This window comes from Cydia pomonella, chromosome 8 (assembly GCF_033807575.1).
Source record: "Cydia pomonella isolate Wapato2018A chromosome 8, ilCydPomo1, whole genome shotgun sequence".
Taxonomy (NCBI): Eukaryota; Metazoa; Arthropoda; class Insecta; order Lepidoptera; family Tortricidae; genus Cydia; species Cydia pomonella.
Window position 1 is genome coordinate 17,824,692 of NC_084710.1, and position 27,258 is coordinate 17,851,949.

At 36.3% G+C, this 27,258-nt stretch overlaps 2 protein-coding genes across 2 annotated transcripts in view; both read left to right on the forward strand.

Annotated features, from left to right (window-relative positions):
• The first annotated feature begins 1,531 nt into the window (after window positions 1-1,531).
• LOC133520761 (uncharacterized) lies at window positions 1,532-7,427 on the forward strand. Its single transcript, XM_061855397.1, has 3 exons — window positions 1,532-1,687; window positions 5,200-5,431; window positions 7,152-7,427. Exons 1-3 carry the CDS (start codon window positions 1,596-1,598, stop codon window positions 7,344-7,346), a joined length of 519 nt encoding a protein of 172 aa, XP_061711381.1. The 5' UTR covers window positions 1,532-1,595; the 3' UTR covers window positions 7,347-7,427.
• A 374-nt stretch (window positions 7,428-7,801) lies between these two features.
• LOC133520755 (uncharacterized) overlaps window positions 7,802-27,258 on the forward strand; it is a 116,527-nt gene continuing 97,070 nt past the window's right edge. Inside the window, exon 1 of the mRNA XM_061855388.1 lies at window positions 7,802-8,056. Coding sequence (XP_061711372.1) covers window positions 7,986-8,056 — 71 coding nt within the window. The 5' untranslated portion in view covers window positions 7,802-7,985. The remainder of the gene's footprint in view (window positions 8,057-27,258) is intronic.

A 27,258-nucleotide genomic window follows, 5' to 3' on the forward strand; every position in this document is an offset into this window, starting at 1 on the left:
TAATTTCGTACTAAGTTGGAAATAGCTATAATTACCCACCAATTATTTGTTAACCTGGGCTATAACCGCGAAAATCGAAGTTCGTCAATTGCGGGCATTTTTCTCTGTCACTCTAATTACGTCTTACTTAGTGAAAGTAAAAGAGAAAGATCCCTACAATTTGCGAATTTCGGTTTAATTAAATAATTACATCATCATAAATAAATAAATTACATCACATACAAAAAGCTACACTCCGTCACATTTTTTAGGGACATAAGACAACGAAAAGAATAATGACCCGATTATACGGAACCTCACACAATAATCTAACAATATCTACCTACTATCTACCGCCAAGTGTTAGCAGTTAATAATCCCGATGCACATATTATAATATTATAAATATGTTATAGTTTATTTATTTCGATGTTTGGCTGTTTGTTTTTCTATCACGCAAAAACTTCGAGCAACACCGGCTTCCGACACGTCAGAAGGGAGGAGCCTGAGCGATATCTTACCGAATAAATCATTCTGCCATTTTTTGCGGGTGGAAACGTGCACACAGTCGCACTTCTCACGCACTACATACAAAATACAATCTGTAATAACGACACAAATACATAGAAAATGACACACGTGAACGACAAATCTTGCACACCTCGATCTCTTTTTGTGTACGGACGAGTCACAACATGCACCGCCATAGGCACAGTTGTGCCACTGCTTTGGCAGAGGGGAAATAGTATGAATGCCGTCTCCCTTCCCTCTGTTGCTCGAAGCGCAAAAACAGCTAAATAGATTTGGCGGTTGTTATACCTACCTACTGATAGCTATAGTCTGGGTCCGTAGGTACAGGATTCATTTTATCCCGGCAGTCATCCACTCAAGGGAAGATACTAGTACGCCGTACCATAGAGAATTACGTGGATAAGTTATATGGGTGGTATGGTTGAATAATATTCATTGGTCATTGTTTAGTTTTAAATTTGCTTAATACTTATTAAGCTTCAATCTTAACATACCTAAATACGTTTTCGCTAAGCTTAGTAGGTTAGGTATAAAAATTAAGAGTAAGTTCGGCCGAATTTAATCTTCCCATACAATCGGAGTTTCGTTCTCATTTTAATACTACGTGTTGGATTGTAATGAAACTTTGCACATACAATGACTTGAGGTACATCTAGGGCTAAAATTAAGTAGTTTATATTGCTCCACCTTATAAAACAAACGAAATAGTGCGAAAACAAGTTTTGTATGAAAATCTGAAATTCGCTGCCCTGCGTATTTTTTTACTGCAGTATCTGAGGCTACATAACCTAATTATATATTCCTTATCCTATTGTAAATACAAAGTTTCAGAGCAGTCTAGCCTGTCGTTTTAAAATAAGTGCGTATTTAACTACGTTTGTATGTGTTTTTATCTATGTGTGGAGTGAACACTAAGCATACAATTTCTCTCCAGTCGGCTACTATAACGGGGGGCGGAATATACGCAGACGATGTCGCGGGTAGAAGTGAGTTGCGAAATAATTGATTGCTATTCAATTATATATTTTATACGCAACAGCAAACAGCCTGCAAAAAATTGCCAGTCGTGTGAAGACTACTGGACAATGGACATGGACAAGGACGTATGGACCGTTTTGGTTCTAGGTTTCATGAAACTTATTCAGATTATCGCCGTGTCCTATTTCTACTTTGAGCAGTAAGTATCCGCAAGGAAACCAATGTCCGTAACGTTGCTTACAAAATTATGCCTGGGCCACACTAACGGGAAACGCCGTTGATTATCGCGATAATCCCAGTGTGGCCGTATGAAAAAGTGTCCATTATCGCGATAATCAATGGCGGTTCCCGTTAGTGTGACCCCGGCATTAGAATAGATTTTTTTCGTTTTTAAATCGAACCGAAACAAAAGCAACTGTTTCAATGAATAATAATTTAAATTTAATTGAAGGTATTTTTTGGAATTGGGAAATCAAATTTATACCTATAACAATTTCGCCAATATCAAAAGTGTGTTCGTAAATGAACTTTACAACTAGCCATAGGTAATGGATTATCGGGAGTTTGCTAAATGGTTAAAAACGTTTCAAGATTAATTCTTCATTTGCTGCACACTGCCACATTAGTTGACAGCATAATAAGCTATGAATATTACGCTTTAAACAACATGAATGAGCAAAAAAGTAAATAAATATTCTAGCTCAAAAAAGAGTTCAACCGGAAAATCCAATAGCGTTGTTGATTAATGATTATAGTAGGTTTCACATAGCTCGGGTACGGTGACAGCTTTAAGCTTTTAAAGTTATCCCTTAAATGCATAGTGTAGGATATAAAAAATACATATTTTATTTTATCTTATTTTATACTTATTGAGACAAAATCTATTTGTTCCTTTTAAATTATGTCAATGGTAAAACTAAACCATTTTTCGATTTTTTACTTAAATTTTTAGTATGTGATTTTGGGCGTTTTTTCGGGGTTTGAAATTTTATATTTAAAAACTTTATAATAACCTATATCACAAATAGTGTACCTTTCTGATGGTAGTAAAGAGAGGTATGGGCATTGTGAATATCATCTCTTGTGTGGTAGGGCACAGCACAGCGGATATCATTCCAGATCTAGAGCGGAGCCTAACTGGGGAAGTACCTCCACCTTACAGAAAACAGCAGCCAAATAACACTAGACCCTACTCATAGTGTTGTGTTCCTGCCGGTGAGTAAGGTTGCCAGAGCTCAACGATGGGGGGGGCGGGTTTAGGGTCGGCAACGCGCAAGTCACTCCTCTGGAGTCGCTGGCGTACATAGGCTACGGAGACTGCTTACCATCAGGCGGGCCGTATGCTTGTTTGCCACCGAAGTAGTATAAAAAAAGAATAGTAAGATCTTTCATATGTCTTACTGAAAATTATATTTTATAGTATGTGTTTTTATTTTATTTCTAGGTTTAATTTTAATTTTGTAATATTATATTTTAGTTTAGTTAATCAATATAGATTGTTTAAGAGCATTATTATTCCCATTTATAAATAAAGATCAGTTATCATGGTGGTGAAATTTTTCAGGTTCTTAATATGATTATTGATTTATTTAATTATAAATAAATATGATTTAGCCTATGCAACTTCTAACACTGATTTCGCAGTAAACATCTATGTTGTAATTTTTTCACTTCTTTCCCAGAATTAGCAAACAATTACGTGAAACATATATTTGGGGTAAAAAAAGAAAAAAAAATCATGCATTTATGGGTTAAAAATTGTATGGAGATGACATCTGTCACGCTACCCAAGCTATAAGAAATATACTATAATTATCGTAGTAAATACACACGCAGTATAGTATACCTACATCGTAAACAACTGTGTTAAACTGAAGCAATCGTCGCTTTTTGAATTATTCAGTAGCACGCATTATGTTATGACGCACATTGTCGTTACGACTCTACGAAGCTTGTTCTTTACATACCGGCAAAAACTATGGCTACTACGTAGCACTTTATGTAGCTGCAGTATATGAGTGAACCCATACAACGCTACACATTCAATTATTGTCACGCGTGCAATAGAGCAAGTTCGGCCTGGCCAGCCACATTAGGGCTCATGCTAGACAACGTCCATAATGTGTTTATTTGGGGTCGCCGTCATCGAAAACGATGAGGAGGACTATATATACACATTCAATATTCACGTTTGTTATATGAAAGCATAATACTAGGTGGTCCAAAAATAAGTTAACACAACAAATTTAGGAATGTTTTCTTACTTGGTACATATCTTCCAAAACGTTTGAACATTAAAACTACTGTCATTTCACTAAAACAAAATATATGCGCTGATATAGTAAAACATGCATAGTGTGATCGACTGATCGAGTAAATTTTATCCAAAGCGATACACGACTAACATTGTATTGCCGTGTCAAAACAGCGCATTCAATAAAATATCCGTTGGATAAGCGGTCAGCTGGACGACACGGTTGTAATTACTAGCCCATATCGATTCACGGATTCCATGGATTCATAACATTCGTCTGAAATGTTCGTAATAAAAAATAAACTGTAAGTTTTCTTTCAAAGCAAATGCCTTAAGATGCCGTAAATTGTCAAGTCCATAAATTCAAAACGACTGGCACTGACCACGCTTACTTTGCACTAACTTGGCAATAAGAACCCGAAGGTGCATAGAGTCAGACCAAACTAAGTTGGTAGCGATTTTGATAGCCCAGCCTGTGCAAGTGTTAAGTAAACGTAATAATGTCATAGAAGTTTTAAGTTTAAAATAACTCTTGCACTGTCTGGGCTGTGAAAATCTCTGCCCACTTATCTTTGGTCTTATTGTATCCCTATTAGCTCCGTACTTGACGTGGCGTGAAAACTTAGTGTGGTCCGACTCTATTTAGTCTTATATTACTACCAACCCTGTCAAGGTTAATTGCTTTTATGGTATGCTCACATGGTAGGTAGCTTGGGTGTTTAACACTCAAATACCTCAGTACACTCAGAATTGAATGAACGCCCACGTCGTAAATATGTCATTTTGCTCCCTTGTGACACAATCTACTATTATCTTCGTCGAAGACTCGAGCATCAACGGTTGGCCGCCCCTGCGTCATCAATAATTCGTGACCATCGACATTGCCATGGGAAATGGGTCATCACACTTGCTCGTTCCACTCTCGACAGCTGACGTGATGACGTGGCTCAAATGTAACTCATCTTAAACAATATTGTACATCTTAAGGTTCGCGATTCCTGTTTTTTTAGTTCGGAGTTAAGGGAGAGAATCCGGTAAGAACATCTTTTAATATTTACGTACGTGAGCTTGTGCTCATAGCGCTAAGAACACTGATAAGCTCTATTTCTATCCTGGAAAAGTAACTTGAAATCACGTTTTCAAATAAGGTTTTTTTTTATAATATAACATATAACTACCGACGCTTGCCTGTCCCGATTCAAGATGTCGGTTATGATGAAAATATGGAGGTAGGAAGCTGTCTGATTGAAAACAAACAGCTATCTGTATATTTATACGGAATACTGGGTTGGAAGGTCAGATATAGCACTCTCTGATATAAATATATGTGCCTGAGCCAATTCTCTGGACTAGGTAAAGTACCCAGCATGATACGATCCGTCCGTATCAGAAGAAAATTGTAGGGATCGCTGTAGCCCAAGCCACACTGAAGACTGTAACATAATTATCTTTTGTAGAAAAAAATCACAAGACGACGACTACCGACCGATCGACCTATACGAAGTCACCGACATGAAGACGCAGCAAGTCGGCGTGGACTTCTGGGCGATGGCGAAGTCGATGTTCACGTACGGCGCCCTAACGGCGCTGTGCTGGGTCATGCTTCGGCTGTTCAGTGCTGTGTTCACGCTGCCGAGACGGATGCGGCAGCAGCAGCAGACTATACAGCAGTCTTTGCAAGAGCTCCAGGTTCGTGCCTACAGCTATACTATTATACATCAGAATAGTCGAGTCGATGTTAATGTATGGCGCCGTGCTGGATCATGCTGCGGCTATTCAGCACCATGTTCACGCCGCTGCGAGGCAGTCTATGAACAACTACAGCCCGCGTAGCCAACATGCCAATTGTTAACGCTCCGTAGCAAACGAAACGTAACTGTCACTGTCGCACTAATTGGAAGGGTGATAGAGAGATGACAACGCTACGCTTCGGAGCGTTAACGATTGGCATGTTGGCTATACGTGGGCAGGTGTTTTAAAATACATTAACCCCATAAGTACACTATTAAATTTAAGCCCATGTTTATTTCAAATCTAAATAGTAGGTACTGAAAAGAAAAATATATTTCTCAGATTAAAGGGTCATTTTGTTTCTGGTACAGTCGGCATCAGATATATCGGAGCGGGTCTCAGTCTCCATAATTATCTTAATTCTTAATAGAGGCCCCTATTGTCAAGACGTTAAAGTGCATGCGCAGATATTTTAGATATACCTGAAAGGAACTAGACGGTAGGCGCTGACACAGTTTTGAAACGAGGTATGTAGGTAATTAATTGTTATTAATTTGAATCTTCCGACATTGTAATAAGGATTGCGACGACGTGATGCTAACGTAGATATAGGTATTTTTTTACAAGGTTTTTTTTTCTTAACCCCTCGAGCATTATTTTATTGAGCAGGTAAAGATTCCAAAATTGAAAATGGTCACTGCGAACGTTTTCGTAGCGCTACACGCGTAGCCGATTCTAACGTTTTCCCGCTTTGTAGAGGAAACCTACTTCCAATAGAGCGCCCGCCGAGCACCGGTTCCCGGCACTCAATGTATTAAACAAACTTTGCCACCGAGTGACACACAAAATTGTTTACCACAACAACGCGAGGAAAATACTAACAGTAAAACGTTGCAAATGAAATCCAAATTAACGCTATTAAATTTTTATCATTCAAAATCATTAATGAAAAGTCAATTCCACCAGTCAAAATGAGGAAGCAACGCAAAATACTTATGCGTCTAATTAATTTTCAACTTCTTGAGAATAAAATACAACTTTTTCAACAGTTTTTGAAGTATCAAGAAAGCCTTTATCAGCTGGTTTGGTGAAAAATATTTAACTAAAACTTTAGACTTTAGGTACTTCAGTTTGAAAAAACCTGACAAACTCAATTTCCATTCATTAATCAAACTTAACGAACCTTCCAAATTGAGAGGCAACAGGAGTAGTCATTTCTCCATACAAACCTACTCGACTGTTTCCTCCGTGGTTTTTGAAGCTAGAGCAATGTTTTTTTTAACACAGATTATTATTATTAATATCTGTGTCGGACTGTTTTGCATTGTTTGATATTTTTGTTTCTTAAGGCTCTAGTGCACTTCAAATATTCGCAAAAACGGCCTAATTTACTAGGCCACAAAGAGCATGGTATTCAAACTGGCATCAATAGCCTAAAAAGCAAAACAGACCGACACAGATAATTTTAATACCATTTAGATCTAGTTTTGGAGGAGTAAACAGTCGAATATGAAACATCGTTTTTTGAGATTTTTACGCAGAATTTTTCGCCTAACCTAGCGTTGTCCTTATCGCACTAGTTTTAGGAGTCGCGTCCGTTAACGAGACGGATATATTCACCTAAAATATTTAAATATCAGCCCCCGAATTCTCTTAAAGTATCGGAATTCACTTACAGAGACGTTTCCCGGACCTTAATATAACAGAAGAGGACCTCATAAACGCAGAAAAAGAACTCGATGACTTGGTAAAGGAGCACGACGAAAAAACAGAACAAGGAAAGAAGGAAACAGAGGAGAAAGCCATAGAAGACAAGGAGAAACCAGCCGAAGAAACCCAGACAAATAAAATCGAAGATAAAAAGACAATTTAATATTGAAATAACTCATTAATTAAATATAGCACATATTTTCCTATTATCATTAGGCACATTATAAAATTTTCATAGACAGTCGACATTAGTTTATTTTTAGCAAACTTCTAAGTTTTACTTTTGGACGAAACGACGGGTAATGTATGAAAAACCATGTCACATACGTCCTTTTCTTCAGGGAATTGAGCGGAAAATCAATAAACGAACTATCAGCGCCCCTTGCGAGAATACTAAAGTAGGTAAACATCGAGTGCGTTCAGTAAAATTTTAATGCAGCTATTAGGCGTCAGATGGCGTTGTAATAAATATTGCAAAAGCTCTGACAGAACCGGCCGGGAGGCGTGGTGGCTCCCGGCGAGCTTTCACCCCAACTTAATATTATTGATCGGCCCATTCAGAGTATGTACAAAATAGATTTTTTAGATTGTTAACGTCATGTTATTGTTTTGCGCGTAGCAGAGTGCCTAGATAAATACGTCCTCGATGTGTGATAGATAGTTGTTATCGGCCCGCTACTTGTGCGGCTTGACTAAACAATGTTAATCAGTACTTTGTCGTGTGGCAGACGCTTCGTTTGCTCAATTAACGTGTGATAATAGACGGTATGAGTGTTGAAGCCCTTGCTTGCTAGTGCTGACCATGACTCGGTCCAGCTACCGACCCCTGGTGCCCCGGTCTTCAAACAATTCCCTGGACAACCGCGAGACCGGGTGAGTTCTAATTTTAAATCGGACATGTGATTGACCGCTAAAACTTGTTTTGTTTATGGTGCATACGTAATAACTAACCAGAATTAAAAACCTGATGTTTCTGGTATATAAGAAATATATAATAAAATCCCTCATTGGTTTTGAACAGTATTCCGGCGTATTCTATCGCGCTTTATTGTTTATATCGGTTACTTTGCTCACATTGAGTTATTTTATAGGAAAATTAATAGTTTATTTATTTACTTTTTATTTATGTATATGCGTAGCTGCACATGAGGTACATATCCATACCTATATGTTTTACAACCTCTAGAAAGACCAATAACTCCTAAATTTGAAGATATTACAAAAATACCTACTTCGCTGTTTCACCATTACGCTACTAATATTTTAACTCTTTTTATTTTATCTATTTTTTTACCTATAATAAACGCTATGAAAGAATTATGAATTGCGAGTGCGGCATTTATGAATAAAGATAGGTATTAAATAAAACCTGTTCTTGTGTGCATTACGAGGATGATCTCACCTAAGACGTACGACGTTCAAAGAACAATATCTTTTATCGTAATTAAAATAGGACATACGTATGTTACGTAGGTCATTCATGTATTAGGTAAACACACAAAGTACCAAAAGTAATAGTAAACTTTTCCTCGGTGTTAATACTTGTGTGTGTGTAGGTAGTACCTATCTATTTACAAATTTGATTCACAAATATTTCTGGAACTCGGTAACAGTCAGAGATAACGCAGGAAGAAAAAACAACGCAATTCTAAAAGTAAGTAGGTACTTTATCATCCATCTCTATTCATTGCTTGGCATAGGTCACCTAATTTACGAAATACTTTCGACTATTAGGTATAAATCGCAAATAAACACAGGAGAAAAAATGCACTTAACCGACATAAGTGTTCCGTGAACAAAGTCTTTTACGGAACACTAAAAATCTACGTGTTTCACGAGGCCGATTCAGTTGGAAATAAATATGGATTTGAACTGAGTTTGATACGACCTTGGAGATCACTCACGATGCGCGCCAATCACCAAGACGACCTTGAGTAGTGTCTAAACTATAACAAATTGCTAAAATTTAAATCGGACCGGGCTACAGTATTGGGTAGGTAATTGCCACAGGTAGGTAATTATACCTACCCAATACTGTAGCCCGGTCCGATTATACACATTAATGTCCGTCCCTCTTAAGAAAATATACCACGTGATCGTCCATAAAAAAACCGGCCAAGAGCATGTCGGGCCACGCTCAGTGTAGGGTTCCGTAGTTACTCTTCCGTCACAATAAGCTAAACTCGAGCTTAAAGTATAGTAAATTGTTAACCAAGGGATGAAACGGTACCTTTCACCTGAGTTAAACAAATAGGCAAATTTGCATAATCAGTACCTAATTAAAATAAGTCTTTTTACTATGAAGGGAAAACTTTTTGCGATAACTCAAAAACAGCTAAACTGATCATGTCCGCTATAGTTTTCATTTAATGTCTTTCTTAAGCTCTACTTCCACGATTTTTTTCATATTTTTTGGACCTATGGTTCAAAAGTTAGAGGGGGGGGGACACATTTTTTTTTTCTTTCGGAGCGATTATCTCCGAATATATTCACTTTATCACAAAATGTTTCTTGAAACCCCCTATTAGTTTTGAAAGACCTTTCCAACGATACCCCACACTCTAGGGTTGAAGCGAAAAAAAAAATTCACCTTCACTTTACGTGTAGGGGAGGTACCCTAAAAAAAATTAAATTTTTAGATTTTATTGTACGACTTTCTCGGCTTTATTGATTTATATATCCATGCCAAATTTCAGCTTTCTAGCACTAACGACCACGGAGCAAAGCCTCGGACAGACAGACAGACAGACAGACAGACAGACAGACAGACAGACAGACAGACAGACAGACGGACATGGCGAAACTATAAGGGTTCCGTTTTATGCCATTTGGCTACGGAACCCTAAAAAAGAGAAAACGTTTTTCCACTTCTAAATATTTTCCATTCTCCATGATTTTTTTGTATGTTATTGACACAATGAAGAACTAGGTTTATAGGTTTGATTTTTTTTCATAATTTGAGAACAAAAAATTATTTTTTTAAGCGAAACCTATAAAGAGTGATCAATATCAAAGTGATTTGTTAAGATTAGTTAGTGGAAAACGTTTTCTTCCGAAATGGAATTTCTTAGAAAAACTATCGTTATTTCGCTAAGATTACAAAGCTATCCTTCCCTCTTAAGGTAATTTTTATAAAAATGGTGATGGCACGGGCGAAGTTTAAAATGTTTGTTTTCGGCATGCAGTTACTAAAGTATGGAAAATAAAAGTAAGTACAGTAGCAATATGGAAAATCTTGTTCAAGGATAACACGGTATTTGTAATTTCACAATTTCTCTAAAAAACTAAGTAGGAACTCACTCATATCTTTTGGTTTCACAGCAAGTCACGTGCAGGGGCACACCTATCGTTCTGATTGCACCGATAACCACCCTATCCTATATGTACATACATATAATTAGGTAGGTGGAATGCTATGTGATAAATACAAAACCCTCAAAGATTAGATCATGTATCTGCAGCTGTTCTATTCGTAGTGGATATTGCAGTTTAATGATAAAATTCAGAAGGTAAATATAATAAACGTGATAATATTATATTGTAATCAATTTTGTTAGCTATTCATGACTAGAGCCGGTATAATAATAATATTGATATTGACCCCTTTAAAATATATTTTTTCTGTTTATTTAACATTTTTTGTTTGCTGGCATTTGCGTTTTATAAAATACACAAATTTATTTAGAAAAAAAGATTAATTGAGAATTCAAAAAATGGGTAACAAATAACACTAATAGTAATTAAAAAATAATAATAATTCAGTAACTTAAAGTGACATTTCAATATCCATGCTGCTGTCTCTTTTTAAGTATTCAAGATACCTGTATTAAGAGACAACCTTCCACAAAAGGTTATCAATTTTAAATCTTACATGACGTATAAACGTAAATAAAACTTACGTTTAAGGTACTTAAGTAATAAAAGCAATAGGTATAAAACGTTGAACGATACACGTGCGAGTAATAACGCGAATAAACAAATAATGGTTCGAAAAAATAGGTAATTCACAACTCGTGATTACTTTAAAAACTCCCTTCGGTCGTGTTTTGATTTATCGCCACTCGTTCGAATTTTCTACTATTCGTACTTGTATCGTAATTTATAAAAATATCGTGACTGGCTGGATTTCCTTAAGGATAGGTAAGAATACACCTATTTCATTACGGCTCGTACGTTACGTTACGATACGTTCGCGTTGCCCAGTTGGCGGGCTGCCAACACGTTTTCTAGAGACACATACAGATTCAGTAGGGAATAGGGATGGACATACGTATATACAATACACATCTTTATCTGTATTGCTGCAGCCGTAATTTTTTAACGTTAAAGCTAAATACAGACCCAAAGAGTCTGCAATAAATATTTTTATTTTGGAACCTTGTCAGACGGTACGGACTGGGCGGGTGAGGGCTGAGCGAAAAAAGAGTAATAATTATCCATCACGAAAACCCGTCACGACTCTTTCTTAACTTAGTTCCAACCGAGTGACAATGAGAATGAGGATGAGGATGTTGGAGCGAGGTTCCTTATCGCACGGTACGGACTTGTTGGATGGGGACTAGGTGAAGAAAAGTGTAAGAGGTTTCCGACACGAGTTTCCGTCACGATCCTTTCTAAACTTCGTTCTAACCCGAGTGTTGCACGACATACACATTTTTTATATTATTTATTTATTATAACATGTCAAAACAGGGGCTCCAAGAACAGGTAGGATTCAATGCTCCAACATTTTTTTTTTCATCAGATAGATTTTTTTAAAAGTGAGCGCTGGCGGGCTAGCGATAAGAGCGTGTGAGTTGCAATCCGAAGGTCGCGGGTTCAAACCCCGGCTCGAACCAATGAGTTTTTCGGAACTTATGTACGAAATATCATTTGATATTTACCAGTCGCTTTTCGGTGAAGAAAAACATCGTGAGGAAAACCGGACTAATCCCAACAAGGCCTAGTTTACACTCTGGGTTGGAACATCAGATGGCAGTCGCTGGGTAATAGGCGACGATATACATACGTATATATAGAATTATATATATATATATATATATATATATATATTTATATATACACACATACATACATGGAAAAAACCCATGAACAAATATCTGTGTTTATCACACAAAAAAATGCCCTTACCGGATGGATGAATCTTATTAAAAATATATTTCAGTAGACGCAATTCCTTTTTACGATTGGGTTCCCACGGAGCTTAGTAATTTCTGGTAAAAATATATGCTTAAAATATATACTAACAGAGTAATTTTGTTAAGCCTAAGCATACTTTGAGGGGTTAAGTGACAATTGTTCCACGACGTCGGGCGAGGTGCCGCGACGTTGCCGGACTTTGCTCGAAATGGGTTTACTTTACATTAGAGATTGCATACCGTTAGTATATATTGACAAATTAGGTTGAGGTTAGGTTTAGGCACTAAATGAATTATGAACCCTAGATAAATGGATCAACAATGACCCAAACCTAATGGATCAAATTGACCAAAATGGGCATAACTCAAAGGTTACGGCGCCATCGCTCGAAACTACGGCGTTCTAAAAATTTTAATCATGTGTCGAAAGATGGCAGTAAATTTAGTGTGGCTACAAAGTTTTCTTTGACAATCCACCTCCATTTCAAATTCTCTTTGCACATACTTATGCTAAGAGCTGTCCAGTGTAAAATGAAACGTAAACTGCTTAAGAATCAATTTCCTCGACAGTACAAGCTAGCCTACAGAACGTTATGATTAGTCCATGAACTACGCAATCACATAGGTTTCAATAACAAAACCGTAATAATTTTAGTCTACTTTTTGGGAAATGGTCCCCTGTAATTTTCTGTGTTATCGTACACTTAAGCACCGTTGCTTTCAGCGGACAACTAACACTGTTACGCGACTACGTCCAGTTTTGTATGTGGCTACCGACAGCTACACTCAAGAAATCAAGACATCGTCGCGCAATACTGTCCGTTCTCCGTACCGTATACAAACAAAATAACGGACGTTAACAAGTGGCCCAAATGGGGCTACTATTAGTACTAAGTAGTATTAGTTTAATAGAGTTCGAGAAATGGGCCCGTTCGGTAAACTATGGGAGTATATATTCCTCTTTTGTACTATTTTACTGATTTAGTCTTAAAACTCTTGAAAGGTCTTAAGAGGGAAGTAAAACCACGTGGTCGCCCATACAAAAAGAGAAAACGTTTTTCCACTTCTAAATATTTTCCATTCCCCATGATTTTTTAGTATGTTATTGACACAATGAAAAACTAGGTTATTAGGTTTTCCTTTTTTTTAATGTGCAAAACAAAAAAAAAACAGAAAAGTGAAACCTATCAATCTAGAATTTATTATGCTGAAGCGATGGACATAAAAATCAAAGTAATTTGTTAATATTTACTTAGTGGAAACCGTTTTCACCCAAAATGGAATTCTATAAAAAAATTAACGTTATTTTGTTAGATTCAAAAAGCTATTCTTCCCTCTTAAGGCGCATGGAATCATTAGGTTCCATTTCCACACGCTAGTGTGGAAATAAAAGTGCGAGTGACATATTAATTCACACTAGGTTATAACATTATATACCAACGAGATATGAGAATAAGCAAATACGAGTAGGTACTAACATAATTATTTAAATGAGATTTGCGACACCGGTTCTTTAATTACATTTCGATGTATCTTATCATACTTATCAGTTTTTACAAATGAATGTTGTCATTACTCTCAGTATGCCGATTTTTAAATACTTTAATAAGAAGTATCAGAATTAAGATTTTCTTAAAACTTTTTTTATATTTGCCTCTTTGCGGCACGTTAATGTTGTGAAAAGACGATAAGTAACGTTTATTTAGCGCCCCGGAGTTAAAATACACAGACAATGAAATAGGAAGATTAAGCATACCTACCTTGTTAGTGTTGACCCATTTCAAGTTATCGATAGGCTACAAACTTGGCAGAACCTTAAAATTGGCTCTGGTCCACTGGACTATACAGCCAAACCATTTTAAAACTACATAGGTAAGTACCTATGTAAAAAACGGTTCAATAACTACGAATATAGTTGTAGTGGGTAATAAAAAGAGGTAAGTAGACATTAGACAATATTGTATTTTATCGTAGTTGAGGAATGATATTTACTACAGTATAAAAAATTCATTCTTTTAAAATTATGGCTTCAGTCCAGTGGGACTATTTCGCCAGTATCAAGGTCTTAGGAGCTTTAAATACGACTAAAATTGTACGGTCAGTGCAAGACAGTGTATAGCTGGACTTTACAAGTAGCACGTGGACTACTGGCCGTTGACTCCAAAATGGTGGTTTCAAAATTAATTTTCCATTCACTACCACATTAGTTTACTGTATAATAAGCTATTGGTATCACACTTTAAACAATATTAATGAGCAAGAAACAAAGGAAATAATCACGAGATGTGACTATCAAGATGGCGCTCGTACCGGAAGTCCTATTATAGTATTTTATCTTTTTAAAACTCGATGGGTAGGGGATAGGTTTCATCTCCATATAATTTATAACCTATAAACGCCAAAATTGCAAAATTGTATTGACATTTGTCAGCGTACCCATCGAGTTTAAAAAAATACTGTACCATACATTTAATTAATAAATGAATAAATATTATGGGTACATTCATACTCAAATTGGCTAAGTCCCACAGTAAGCCAAGAAGACTTGTGTTGTGGGTACTCAGACAACGATATATATAATATAATACTTAAATACTTATATAGAAAACATCCATGACTCAGAAACAAATATCTGTGCTCATCACACAAATAAATGCCCTTACCGGGATTCGAACCCAGGTCATACATTGCACGTTCATTACGACAGACGAACCTAATAGAGATTATTAGGTACCTACGATGGTATAACACAGAAATTCAAGTTCAACAATCTATTCCTACCAAACGCCTACTCTTCTGACAAACGATGGCATTCGTATCTTCAACATTCTTTCCAATCTTTCCATCCTCTATATCTATTCCTACGTATAATATATAGACACTTATAGCCTTATTAAATGCTTTATACCATACCAGTATACAGTATATTTCTTCCGCATTGTGACGCATGTATCGTGTTTCCTACTCGTAGTTATAACATTCTAAGTCATATCGTAGTACATAGGTACAATATTTTAGGTTTGGTTCAGCCATTAAAATATACGTTGCTTAATTAGGTAAGCAAATTAAATGTTACCAAATTTTTATAACTTTCTTCTATGAAGCTATGGAAAGCCTAATTATTCAATATGTCTAAACTGATGAAGTTTGAACGATATGGGGGTAGTAACTGGCCAACTCATAAAATGGCGGCTTTTCATAATGTGCCAAGGAATTTCATGACCTGGCCGATTTTAGGATCGGACACTGACGCATACGTAATGACATAGACATAAATTATTGGTAATAAGGTAGTACCGGTCACAATGAATGGGAAATAAATGATGTGCCGTAAGCACATACTAACAAGAACACTCTATAAATCTCCCCATGATCAGTTAATTGTATTGACGATTCGCGAATAGCGCGACGCGCTGTTAATTTAACAGGCCAATTCGAATCATGTTATTTCGTTATCGTGCGTCTCCCGCGCCTAACATGTACGGTCAAGTGCGAGCGAAACGTTCAAATTAGCCCGTAAATCTAATTGATCATGGTTCATGTTTCTAATATTTCTGAATAAGCCCAAGGGCATTGTATTTAACCCAAAATTTGACGGATATTACAGTGCACGAGAGACGTAGCTGTAATGAGTTCGATATACTAATTTAGACAGGCTTTAGTGCTTTATTAATGTAAATTACTAGCATGTCTACCTAATCTATCTGTTTATATGAATTAGCAGTGTTTTCGTGCCATAGATATCAAGCCTTGGGGTAACATAACATGGAATTCTAATAATATAACTTTTCCCGAGAGTTTAAAGTTCTTTTAGCGATTTTCAGGTAGGAAATTTAAATAAATTTGAGTGGCAAGAGAGATTATGTATGTTTTATGAATTAGGAACTTGGAAAACCAATACACGTGTAAGAAATAAGTTAAAAGATATTTAGGTATACGTTTATGTATACGTTTCGAGAAATAATCACCAAACGAGAGACGAACACGAAACCTCATACACGTTGATTTAACTTGAACTCAGATTGCTTTGAATTTGTATTGTTTGTAATTATCTTTTTAAGTGGTTCACATAATACTTTTGACAAATAAAAACGTTATAACAGTGTACTTTGTTCCAGCCTAGCCGTAGGCACAACACTCTTAGTTTGCATAGATACAGTATTAATCATTCTCAAATTAAATACGTCCGTTTTATTAAGCATTTCATACAGATTACAATGGCACCTTACACCATATAATTTAAATGAATATCTTAGGAGATATCGTAAACTAAAAAATCCATTTGTACGAAATTTTAAAGACACTAACCTCTGTTAGTGCCAATTATTACCACCACATGCGCATGCGCTGCGATCGCTTTACCATGCTCATGCCCCACCATGCCCTTCGCATCGCACGTAGCCAAAATCCCAAAAATAACTTAATCTATAGTTCGTGTCATCCAGCACGTTGATGCGCAGATTTGTCAAATCTAACCTACGGCCAAGGTACGCGTCTTCGTGAATGACACGATCTATATCCTAAAACTACCTTCTACCTAACGTACCTTCGGGTCTTTCGGCAAGAAAATCACAATGGGTCCTAGACCCATTGGACCCTAGTAACATCTACATCTAAGAACGCAATTTTTCCAGTGCAGTAATTTTTCCACTTTTAAATTTATTCTAAGTTTAATAGCATCGTTCGCAAACGTTTCTGCTTGTTTAAAAATTAATTTAAAATCGTATTCCCTTTTCATTTTTCGGGGATAACTAATAGCAGTCTAAAAGTGTTATTATCGAAATAAGTACCTACATAATGCATTTATTTTCCGCATGAAAGCCTGTAACCTACTTGACTTGAGCTAGTACTTAATGGTTTTCACGCCATACTCTTTAATACGGAGGCTCAGTGAGTTTTCCATTTCCCGCTACATTAGGGCGATATCAACTGGGGCGGAAGTGCTACTTTATGGACGAATTCATCATAGCTTTTTTTGTTTAATCTACCGTTTCAATTATGTTTTTTTCTTACGTCTAAACTCTCACTCCTAAACGAATTATCTATCCAAAGTCCTAATGTCGATGTCTTTTATGACTCATCAGGCTCATTTTCCACATCTATATATATGTTTTTAAGTGATTGAACCTAGTTTGTAATGTTTAACTTTTTCCTTTACTTGCTCTAAGTAGCTGCATCTGGGTTTTCCTCTACCTCGTACTATGTACAATAAAATGTTGTGTACCCTGCAATAAAATGTTTACTACCTAATACTACTGTAAGTACCCTACCTATACCTAGATTAACCTACAACCGAGCAGTGGAGGAATGAAATTCATGTTATTTAGGGTCGTTTAAATAAAATATTACAAGGTTGACTGGTAGAGAATGCCTCATGGCATTAAGTCCGCCTTTTGTACTATAAGGTTTTCTTTTGTGCAATAAAGATTAAATAAATAAATAAATAAATAAATACATTATTGCAAAGGCCGGGAAAGAGCAATTCGCGGAATATCTTCGATTTTGTCGGAGAAGACGAATCCACGAATCTGGGTTTAAATTTATTGTTAAAAGAAATTATAAACTATAATTATAAACTAAACTAAATTTTAAATAAGATTGAATATGTCTAAAATAAAACTATAATAAATCCACGAATTTCCTCCAAACATTCAGTACCATTCAATATTCGTTCATTCAATATATTTGTGCAATATAAGCTGTATGTGCACGCACAAGATCCCTAAAAAAATATAAAAGTTATATATAATACTGCTTAATAAAATGATGAACTTCCCGTACTATTTTTGCTACAATAAGGTGAACATTTCCAAGCATATTGGAGAAAAATAACTTATGACCAAATTGCGTATTTTTTCTCGAATTACCTTATATAATATAGATGTTATTAAGTAACATCAATGTTATTCATCCAGCATAAAAGAATATAAACAAAAAGGGTATATTATAGTAAATGGTCAACAGTTTTCAGATATAGACGTTATTTACTTTCCGAGATCCGTTTTCTTCCTAGTTAGCAGAAAAATCTGAAAGGAGACTCTTAAGAGGAATTCCTAGTTGCGATTTTTCCATACAAACGCTCTCGACTGATTCCTCCCTGGATTTTCAACCTAGAGCAGTGATTTTTTCAAATAAGATCAATATCATCAATATCTGTGCCGCTATGTTTTGCTTTTTTGGATTATTTTATTTTGAAGAAAGATACAGCGCCTCGAAAATCGCAAAAACGGCTCAATTGAATTGGCTGTAAAAAAAGGCACAGTATACAAATATGACAAAAAATATCCAAAAAATCAAAACATAGCGGCATAGATTATTTCTTCCTCTTGCAGTTCCCAAAATTTCATAAAGATTGATTGCGTTTTGGAGGAGGAAACAGTCGAGAGCGAAACCTCGATTTTTGAGTTTTTTGCGTGTGAATTTTAGTCCGAGCTGCAGTTGTCCTTATCGCACGAATTAGAGGCGGAGACAGTTTCTAAATATACGTACACAGAAGGCATAGTAATGGGCATAACATGTTAATGGTTAAAATGAGAAAAAATACACCAACAACCAACAGTCGATCGCCGTAATATAACCAAAATACCACGTAGTTCTAAGAAAAGGGTGCCATGTGTTTTCACACTCTTTAATGTAACAACTATTATGTACCTACCATGGTTTCGTAATAAAGATTTATATTCTATTCTAAAATGTACCCGTAATGGTCTGTCACTTCAAACCGTTTTTTTGTACTTTTTTACATTGCAGGTCATGTAGTGCTTATGTTTAGTTATATTTACTATTAAAGGCCTGTAAACAAAGGTAAGTAGGATAATAGGTACAACCTGCTTATTGTGATTAAAACATCATAAATACCCATTAACAATTTGATTGTCTTGCATTGCTCACACTTGTGCGTCGCAAGTAAACCACTAGATAGCAAATTTACATTACGGCTAGCCGATATCAAAATAAGGGCCATTTTGAAATGCGGCGGTTCAACGATTAAGGTATGTTGGGATAATACCGGATGTGGGTGAAGAACGTAGCAAATTCATTTCTCCCTAATTTGGCTTTCTTTTTTAATGTTGGCAACATTGTGTAAGATGCCATTTCATTGCCTCGACTGCCAGTGTCCCAGCGCCACTCAGGGATATCGGGCTTGTGCTATGCGCAATCACATAGAGCAAGGTAAATTTCGTGTATCCGATCTTCGCCCTTTTTTTTAATACTACGTCGGTGGCAAACAAGCCTACGGCCCGCCTGATGGTAAGCAGTATCTGTAGCCTATGTACGCCTGCAACTCCAGAGAAGTTACATGCGCGTTACCGACCCTAACCCCCCGCCCCTCGTTGAGCTCTGGCAACCTTACTCACCGGCAGGAACACAACACTATGAGTAGGGTCTAGTGTTATTTGGCTGCGGTTTTCTGTAAGGTGGAGGTACTTCCCCAGTTGGGCTCTGCTCTAGATCTGGAATGACATCCGCTGTGCTGTGCCCCACCACACAAGGCGAGATGACATTCACAGTGCCCATACCTCTCTTTTTGACGTAGTTTAAGGACATACCCGCGTCCAGGCCCTGTAATTTATTTTGTGTATTGTGATGAAAATGTGTTTGTTTTTGTAATTGTGTTAATGTATAATTTCGTTTTAGATGTTTATTTATAAAACAATCCAATCAAAAACAGACCTAGGATTGCTGTAGACCAATATCCAATTTTGACCCTTCCAGGTAAAGATCGGAAAGAAACAATACGATCTTTACCCATTTAAAAAACAGCAGTGTAGGTCAAATTTTAAATTTTCTTCAATTTACCTACTTAATTATCACATTTATTGTTTTCTTGATCACACTTTCGTACCCTTATTATTATCCAGTACCAACGCGACGGTAAATCAAAAGGAAAAGATTTAGGTAGTCTATTTTGTATGTATGTGTATGTACACCTACTTACTGACAATGTAATTTTTTTAATTTCCGCTGCCCAAAGGTTGCCTGGAGATTGCGTTTTAGCGATTAGACCGCATGTTGTTTACCTGTGCTTATGTTTCTGTTTTCTTTATTCCATTTTTTATTCCATTCTTTTTAAAACCTTTCTATATAACATTAGGTCTACTTGGGTGGCTTACAAGTTAGTATTTTGTTTAATATCTTGTAAACAAAAAAACTATGAAAGTTACAAGAAATCAAACAAAAAACTAACATGTATACCGCCGAAGTAGACCTAATATTATGTAGTACGAAAGTACCTACACATACGGATGCATACGTAGATGTGAACGCACACATATATAGTCAGTTTCGGATACAAAATAGAGATAGCACTTCGAAATTAGTTTCCTTAAAATGCTTCAAGAGGGCTCTCTTTTCCTATATATTTTATTCTATTACTTTACTCTTTGCATACGATCCTTACATTTTATCCAAAAAAAGATTGTATATCAACTATATATATATATATATATATATATATATATATATATATATATATATATATATATATATAATTGCAATATTTTACCGTCAAAATCGCAATTGTTAGCACATTGTTTACTTATCAAATTGCCTTATGACATAAGTATCAAAGTTTGAGAGCCACAATTTTACCAAATGTTTGTATCAGGGTTAAGATCGTATACAAAAATACGAAAAATAGAACATTCGCTGACAACTTTTAAATTTGTATTGTTGGCTGCAATTTATATACGTAGGAGAAGGCTAAACTCCGGACCTATTTCTTTGTGATACCTTATTCTCTTTCCATTTAAACCAACTTTTATTCACCATCCGATGTTACCCCTTGATGGCAAAACACTCGTTACCCTAAAAAAAGTATGTTTCATCTTTACACGTGTACAAAACTAAAACCTTTATATATTGAAGATTACCAAAATTTAGACTGAATCTACGGTTATTATTTAACGATTTGCTCTGTACTTCAAGAATCTGACACGATCTAGAAAAAAAAATCGCGAGTTCTCTCAATTGGTCCCAAAATTGTCCGGCATTATCCCAACATACCTTACCCAGATTGTCATTGCGATACGTTCTTCAATAAGACGGCACAAGTTTAGCCCCATCGTACTACTACTACTATTTAGATTGTAGGTTAACCATACCTACTTACAAAATTTCACAACACACCATGGTCACACCCAACTTATTGTCACGGATAGGTACGACGACCGAAGCAAGGACCTCATTCTTTTTCGTAGTCTTTATCTGAATTAATTACTAGATACAGTATAATATAATAAATAAATAATCAATATAAATAAATATTATAGGACATTATTACTCAAATTGACAAGTACCACAGTAAGCTCAATAAGGCTTGTGTTGAGGGTACTTAGACAACGATATATATAATATATAAATATTTATAAATACTTAAATACACAGAAAACACCCATGACTCGGGAACAAATATTCATGCTCATCACACGAATATATGCCCTTACCAGGATTTGAACCCGGGACCATCAGCTTCGTAGGCAGGGTCACTACCCACTAGGCCAAACTGGTCTTTAAAATAATAATTAAAAACAATATTATGTGATAACATCAAAAACAACTTGTGTCGGGCAGCGCAGGATGAATTCCGGCCGGGTCGCCGACAATGTCAACGGAACGGCGCGCAATGAGCGGGCGCTCGCGTCTCGCATCTGTGTGCGCGCACTCACACTTAGATAGCTCCCGCTCCCGCCCACCGCAGCGCGACAGAAACATAGCTTCAAAAATTCGAGATTTGAAAAGTTGCTCAGCTAGGAATTGCTCTTAAAATAACGACGTCCTTTCATTTAAAACGAAAGCAAATTCTATAGACATTTTGCCTTGATTTAATTAGGTATTCAATGAGAATACGCATAAAATATTAGATAATGTAGAGGCCGATTCTGATTTGCCGATTTGGTAAAGTTCCGACTTTGTTATGAAATGACAAGGTTACGACTTAGTAAACATCAAACGCGCACCAATAAATACGAATTAGAAGCATAAATGACATAACTCCCCGTACATTTTGCTCGCACCAATCAGTGTGAGCGATCGTCAAGCGTCGAGCGTCGTATAACAACAAGATCAAAATCAGAACAAATGCTTAGTAGGATCGGCCTCCTAGCCTATCAAATCAATGTGTTTTAAATCGTGGATCGAAAGTAGGAAGGCGGTTGTTAAAAACCAGTAAAGGTATTTCAGTGAAACTTAGTCATTTTGTGGCTCTTTAAACTGTTTTAGTGGTTTCATTTTATTAGGTTACAGCTGGTATGATAGTCGAATAAAAACTTTTATCGAATCAAGGCTGCTATTTGGCGTTAATGCCCGAGCTATTTTAGTTACTGGGTTAAATATAAGAGTTATCAGCGCGGGGTCGGTAGATGATAAAATATTTCCGTTGTTTATTGTTCAAATTAATATTGGATCAATACGTAGGTACAGGGGCCGTATTCCGAACCAAAAATGTAATATCAATATTTTACGAATTCAATATAAAACACGGTAAAGTAAATTAGGGTATTTATTTTTATACAATACCTTATTTCAACACTAATTACATATGGTAAGATTGGATGACAAATTAGATTTCTATCGTACTTTGTGAAGGTACCTAATTTAAACTCTATAACCGTATATAGAAATACACAGCTAGAGTCAGACCAAGCTATGTTGACAGCGATTTTGATAGCACAGACTGTGAAAGTGTTAAGTAAACAACATAATTTCATAGAACAGACTGTTGTGCTATAAAAATCGCTGCCAACTTAGCTTGATCTGACTCTAACAGTTACCTACGTTACTTTAATTATAGCAACTTGACAAAATGATATTTGATTTGTAAACATGTCAAGGTCAACTTTCATCGCTTCCGCATTTTCAGTCTATTTATTTTCCGCCAAATTACAGACTAATGTCATTATCGACAATCAAAGGAATCGCAATGCAATGTAATATAAATAATTATGTAACATTGACATATATCTAAGGACGGGCCTTACGGGCATTAAGAATGGGGCTAGTTCAGCGGTGTTACGCATCGAATTCCAGCCAATCGTGCAGTCTAACGCCACAACGCGATTGGTTGATGAGTTCGCATCACGCGCGCGTTTTATCGCAACTAGTTGCGTTAGACTGCACGATTGGCTCGAATTCGTGAGTGACACCACTGAACTAGCACCATTTTTAGTGCCCGTAAGGCTCGTCCTTAGATATATGTTAATATTATGTAACCTAAAATAGATCTACATTGATTGAATACTAATGACAGATAATACATATCCATGTTCATGGGGGTAATTTTCGAACTTTGATCCGTATAATGTAATGGCACACATAAGTATTGTAACAATAAAGGGTAACATAGTTGACCTTAATGCCCGCTGGTTTTATCACAAATAGGGTTAATGTCCTAACTTGTCATAAATCACATAATTACCTAAGTAGGTAAATTATGCCTTCATATACTTTATAACTGTTAAAGTTAAGTTTAGGGAGCAATGTTCGATATCTTCGAGTGTTAATTTTGAGTCCCGAGTGAGCGAAAGACTCTATAAAAGAATCACGAGCATAAGTAAGTTAGTGACTTTATGCAGAAAAATATTTTTCACGTCAGCAGCTCAAATAAGGGTGGGTAACCTTATTTGAGCTGCTGACGTGAAAAATATTTTTATATTATATTTATATAAAATTACCTCTCAAATACAGATCGAACATCATAAATTTTAAATTCGTTTATAACGAGGGAGCTAGTATTTAAAGGAATTTCGGAGAAACTACAGTTGATAGAAAATTCTACAAATAGGTATTGAAAAGCAGTTGTATCCTTCGTTGAACAAGAAATTTAAATTTACGAGTAGGTATAACAGCAACAAAATATTAATTTTATATATATTTTTGTATTACTTAAGTAATTATTATATATTCTATCTTTTAGCATTTACTATTTTCAGTAGTAAGTACGACAGCAATAAAAACTATCTGCGGATGCAAGAAATCCCACTGTCATCCATAATTTATACAATTTTTACACGTGGAATAAACATATCAAGAATCTTAAATATGTTTTCCTAAAAACAATAAAGAGGTACCTAACTAACGATGTAGGTAAACAATATAGTATTATTTATTTTTTGGTTTTAAGTTTTATAGTTTAATTATATATTTAATTGAATTTGTACCTACTGCTCGTATATTATTGAATTGCCCAATTTGAAATGAAATAATATAAGATTATACAGGATGATTCAGGAGACGTGAGCGGGATCAAGCCTGCATATTCGGTATATTATTAGCAACTGTTTCGTACCAGTATTTGTGAGATTAACGTTAATTTAATTTTTACTGTTCAAAAAAAAGAGTTTTATTTTATTTACGATATTTATGGTCACCCTCTTTGTTTTATCCATAATAAGTGACAAATTGAATGTCATCGGAGTGTGGTTACTTTTATAAAATCGTATCTCACTCAAGTGTGACATTTTATTTTCTTCATAATCAAAGTGCTGTCATAACGGTAAAAGAGGTTTTATCTTTGTTAATTAATTGTTTTAGGGTGTCCATGATTGTAGATAATCAAATTTGTCCTTAAGAAAAAGTTAAATAACAGATAAAAAGCGTGATTGTTTTACTTAAATATGATGGTCAACGATTCATTAACATTTACTGATTGTGTAGTCTTAGTCCAGCTCACGTCTCATGAATCACCCTGTATAAATAAATAAAAAAAGGAAACAATTGACAGCTTAAATAATTTCTTAATTTAGTAATACATATTTTTAATTGCGATAAAAAAAATCACTAATGCGGTCACGGTCTTTAATTGTTTAGCCGTTTAAAGGCATAACTACTAACATAAATAAAAAGGAACACACGAATTTCACCTATCTTTTCCCCAGCTTACAAATTTAAACACTCTGTATCATCTTGTCCCAACCACTTTCATCTCCTCCTCCTTTGAAAGTAAACCTTGTTGTCAACACTTAAAGTTCAAGTTCGAAGTACAATAAAGGTAAAAGCCCTATTGAGAAGACACTTTAGAAGCCCATAGGCTTTGAAGCGACCTTTACCTCCCAAGGCAGTCCTTTGTCCGCTCTCAAGAGGGGCTTTGGGAACAATATCGGGTTTCTGAATTTTACTTGGACTTGAATGTCGATTTTAAAAAACCAGCCAAGTGCGAGTCGGACTCGCGCACGATGGGTTCCGTACCATTATACAAAAAACGGCAAATAAACACGTTTGTTGTATGGGCGCCCCACTTAAATATGATTTTTTTATTCTCTTTTTAGTATTTGTTGTTATAGCGGCAACAGAAATGCATCATATGTGAAAATTTCAACGGTCTGTATATCACGGTTCATGAGATACAGCCTGGTGACAGACAGACAGACAGATGGGCAGTGGAGTACCTTTGGGTACGGAACCGTAAAAACAAGTTGCGCGCAGATATCTTATAAATTTCCTCCTGTATATAACTAACAGCCCGAAAAACATAATAATAATAATAATAAAACCGCAGAGCAGCTTGTGGCGAGCTGTTGGAGAGTAACGACCCCACGGATCCGAGTACTCCCGAGAGTCGGTCAGGGTTTCCGTCTCCGGCGTGTCTTCGTCGGTCGGAGTGGACCCCAAGGGGACCCGCAGGACTCTCAGCTCTGGCTTGCCTTCATTGGCCGTCCAGAGAGGAGTCGTTAGAGCTAAATGCTCCAGGGGTGGAAGTGAAAACTTGCATAAGACGCGAGTTGGCACAGTGGCTGTTATCAGCCACTGGGTAGAAAGCGGCGTATACCTCTCGTCACCCTTGAGCCGCTCACACCGGTGTTGCTCCTGGTCGTCTTCACGACGGCATTTTCAGGGGCCCATCTAGTGGGCGGCGAGTCACCGCCTGCCTCGATAACTAGTGAAAACATTGTTATGGCAGGTGTCCGGACGTCTTTGCAATAACCTAGTCTTATTGTCCTCCCAAACTTCAATCCATAGACCGTTATACTGTTCACTTTACTACAATAGTCCCAATGCCTGTTGCGACCGGTTCATTGGTGTCTATTGTTGCGCCCGTGAACGGGTTCCAGCAGGCGTTCTACATGACATTAAAGCTCTCCAAGAGGCCTCTACGTGTTGGATCTATATCCCCATGCAAGACCGGGATTTATAGGCCCGTGAAATCCAAGGAGATACAATAATAATAATAAAATACTTTATTGTGCACTACAAAGAAATATACATGTTACTAACAAAAAAAAAGGACATAAGTAAGTAGGTAACAACAGGCGGACTTATCGCTAAAAAGCGATCTCTTCCAGACATAATCAGTCAATCAAATTTATGTTAAAAGTAAAGGCACTGCAACTGTATTTAGCTGTTCGTGCCTCCGCTTGAACCACATGTGATATAACATCCTTCTAACTAACTCAGGCCTAGCACGTTTCTATACCATAATTATGGACATTTTCACTTTAACATGTATTTACTTTAACTTTACAAACGTAACTTAAGTTATGTTGAAGTCACGTTATGGAATCTGACGATTACTAACCAGCTGCCAAGAGTTGCCATCACAGAGCAATTAGTTTTTATTGCTAAAAATTCTAATACAAAGAACAATAAAGCGAGTACAAAATAAATAAATCGCTACATTTCATTTGTATTTATTGCGATTTCTAGCAACGAAAACAGATTTCAGTTAAAGATATATGTTACTTCAATGTTAGTGTTGCAAATCGTTATAAAATGAGAGCGTAACTTCAATTGTATGAAAAGGTGAATTCGGTGGCTCTATGATGGCGACGCTTAATGGTTCACAGTTAAGTTAAAACGCCCTTAGGCATATTCAAGTTAGCTCGTTAGGTACCTCCCTAACCGATTGAAACGACGGATTTACGTATCAGTGTCGGTAAGGGTTCTGTTTCGGTACCTACACTTACAAACAAAATACTGAATACTGGTTTCATTTTATTATTT

Coding starts and splice junctions, on each gene's coding strand:
- LOC133520761 (XM_061855397.1), top strand. CDS start 1,596: ATGGACATGGACAAGGACGTATGGACCGTTTTGGTTCTAGGTTTCATG. Junction 1,688..5,199: donor TCCTATTTCTACTTTGAGCA/GTAAGTATCCGC, acceptor TATCTTTTGTAG/AAAAAAATCACAAGACGACG. Junction 5,432..7,151: donor AGTCTTTGCAAGAGCTCCAG/GTTCGTGCCTAC, acceptor ATTCACTTACAG/AGACGTTTCCCGGACCTTAA.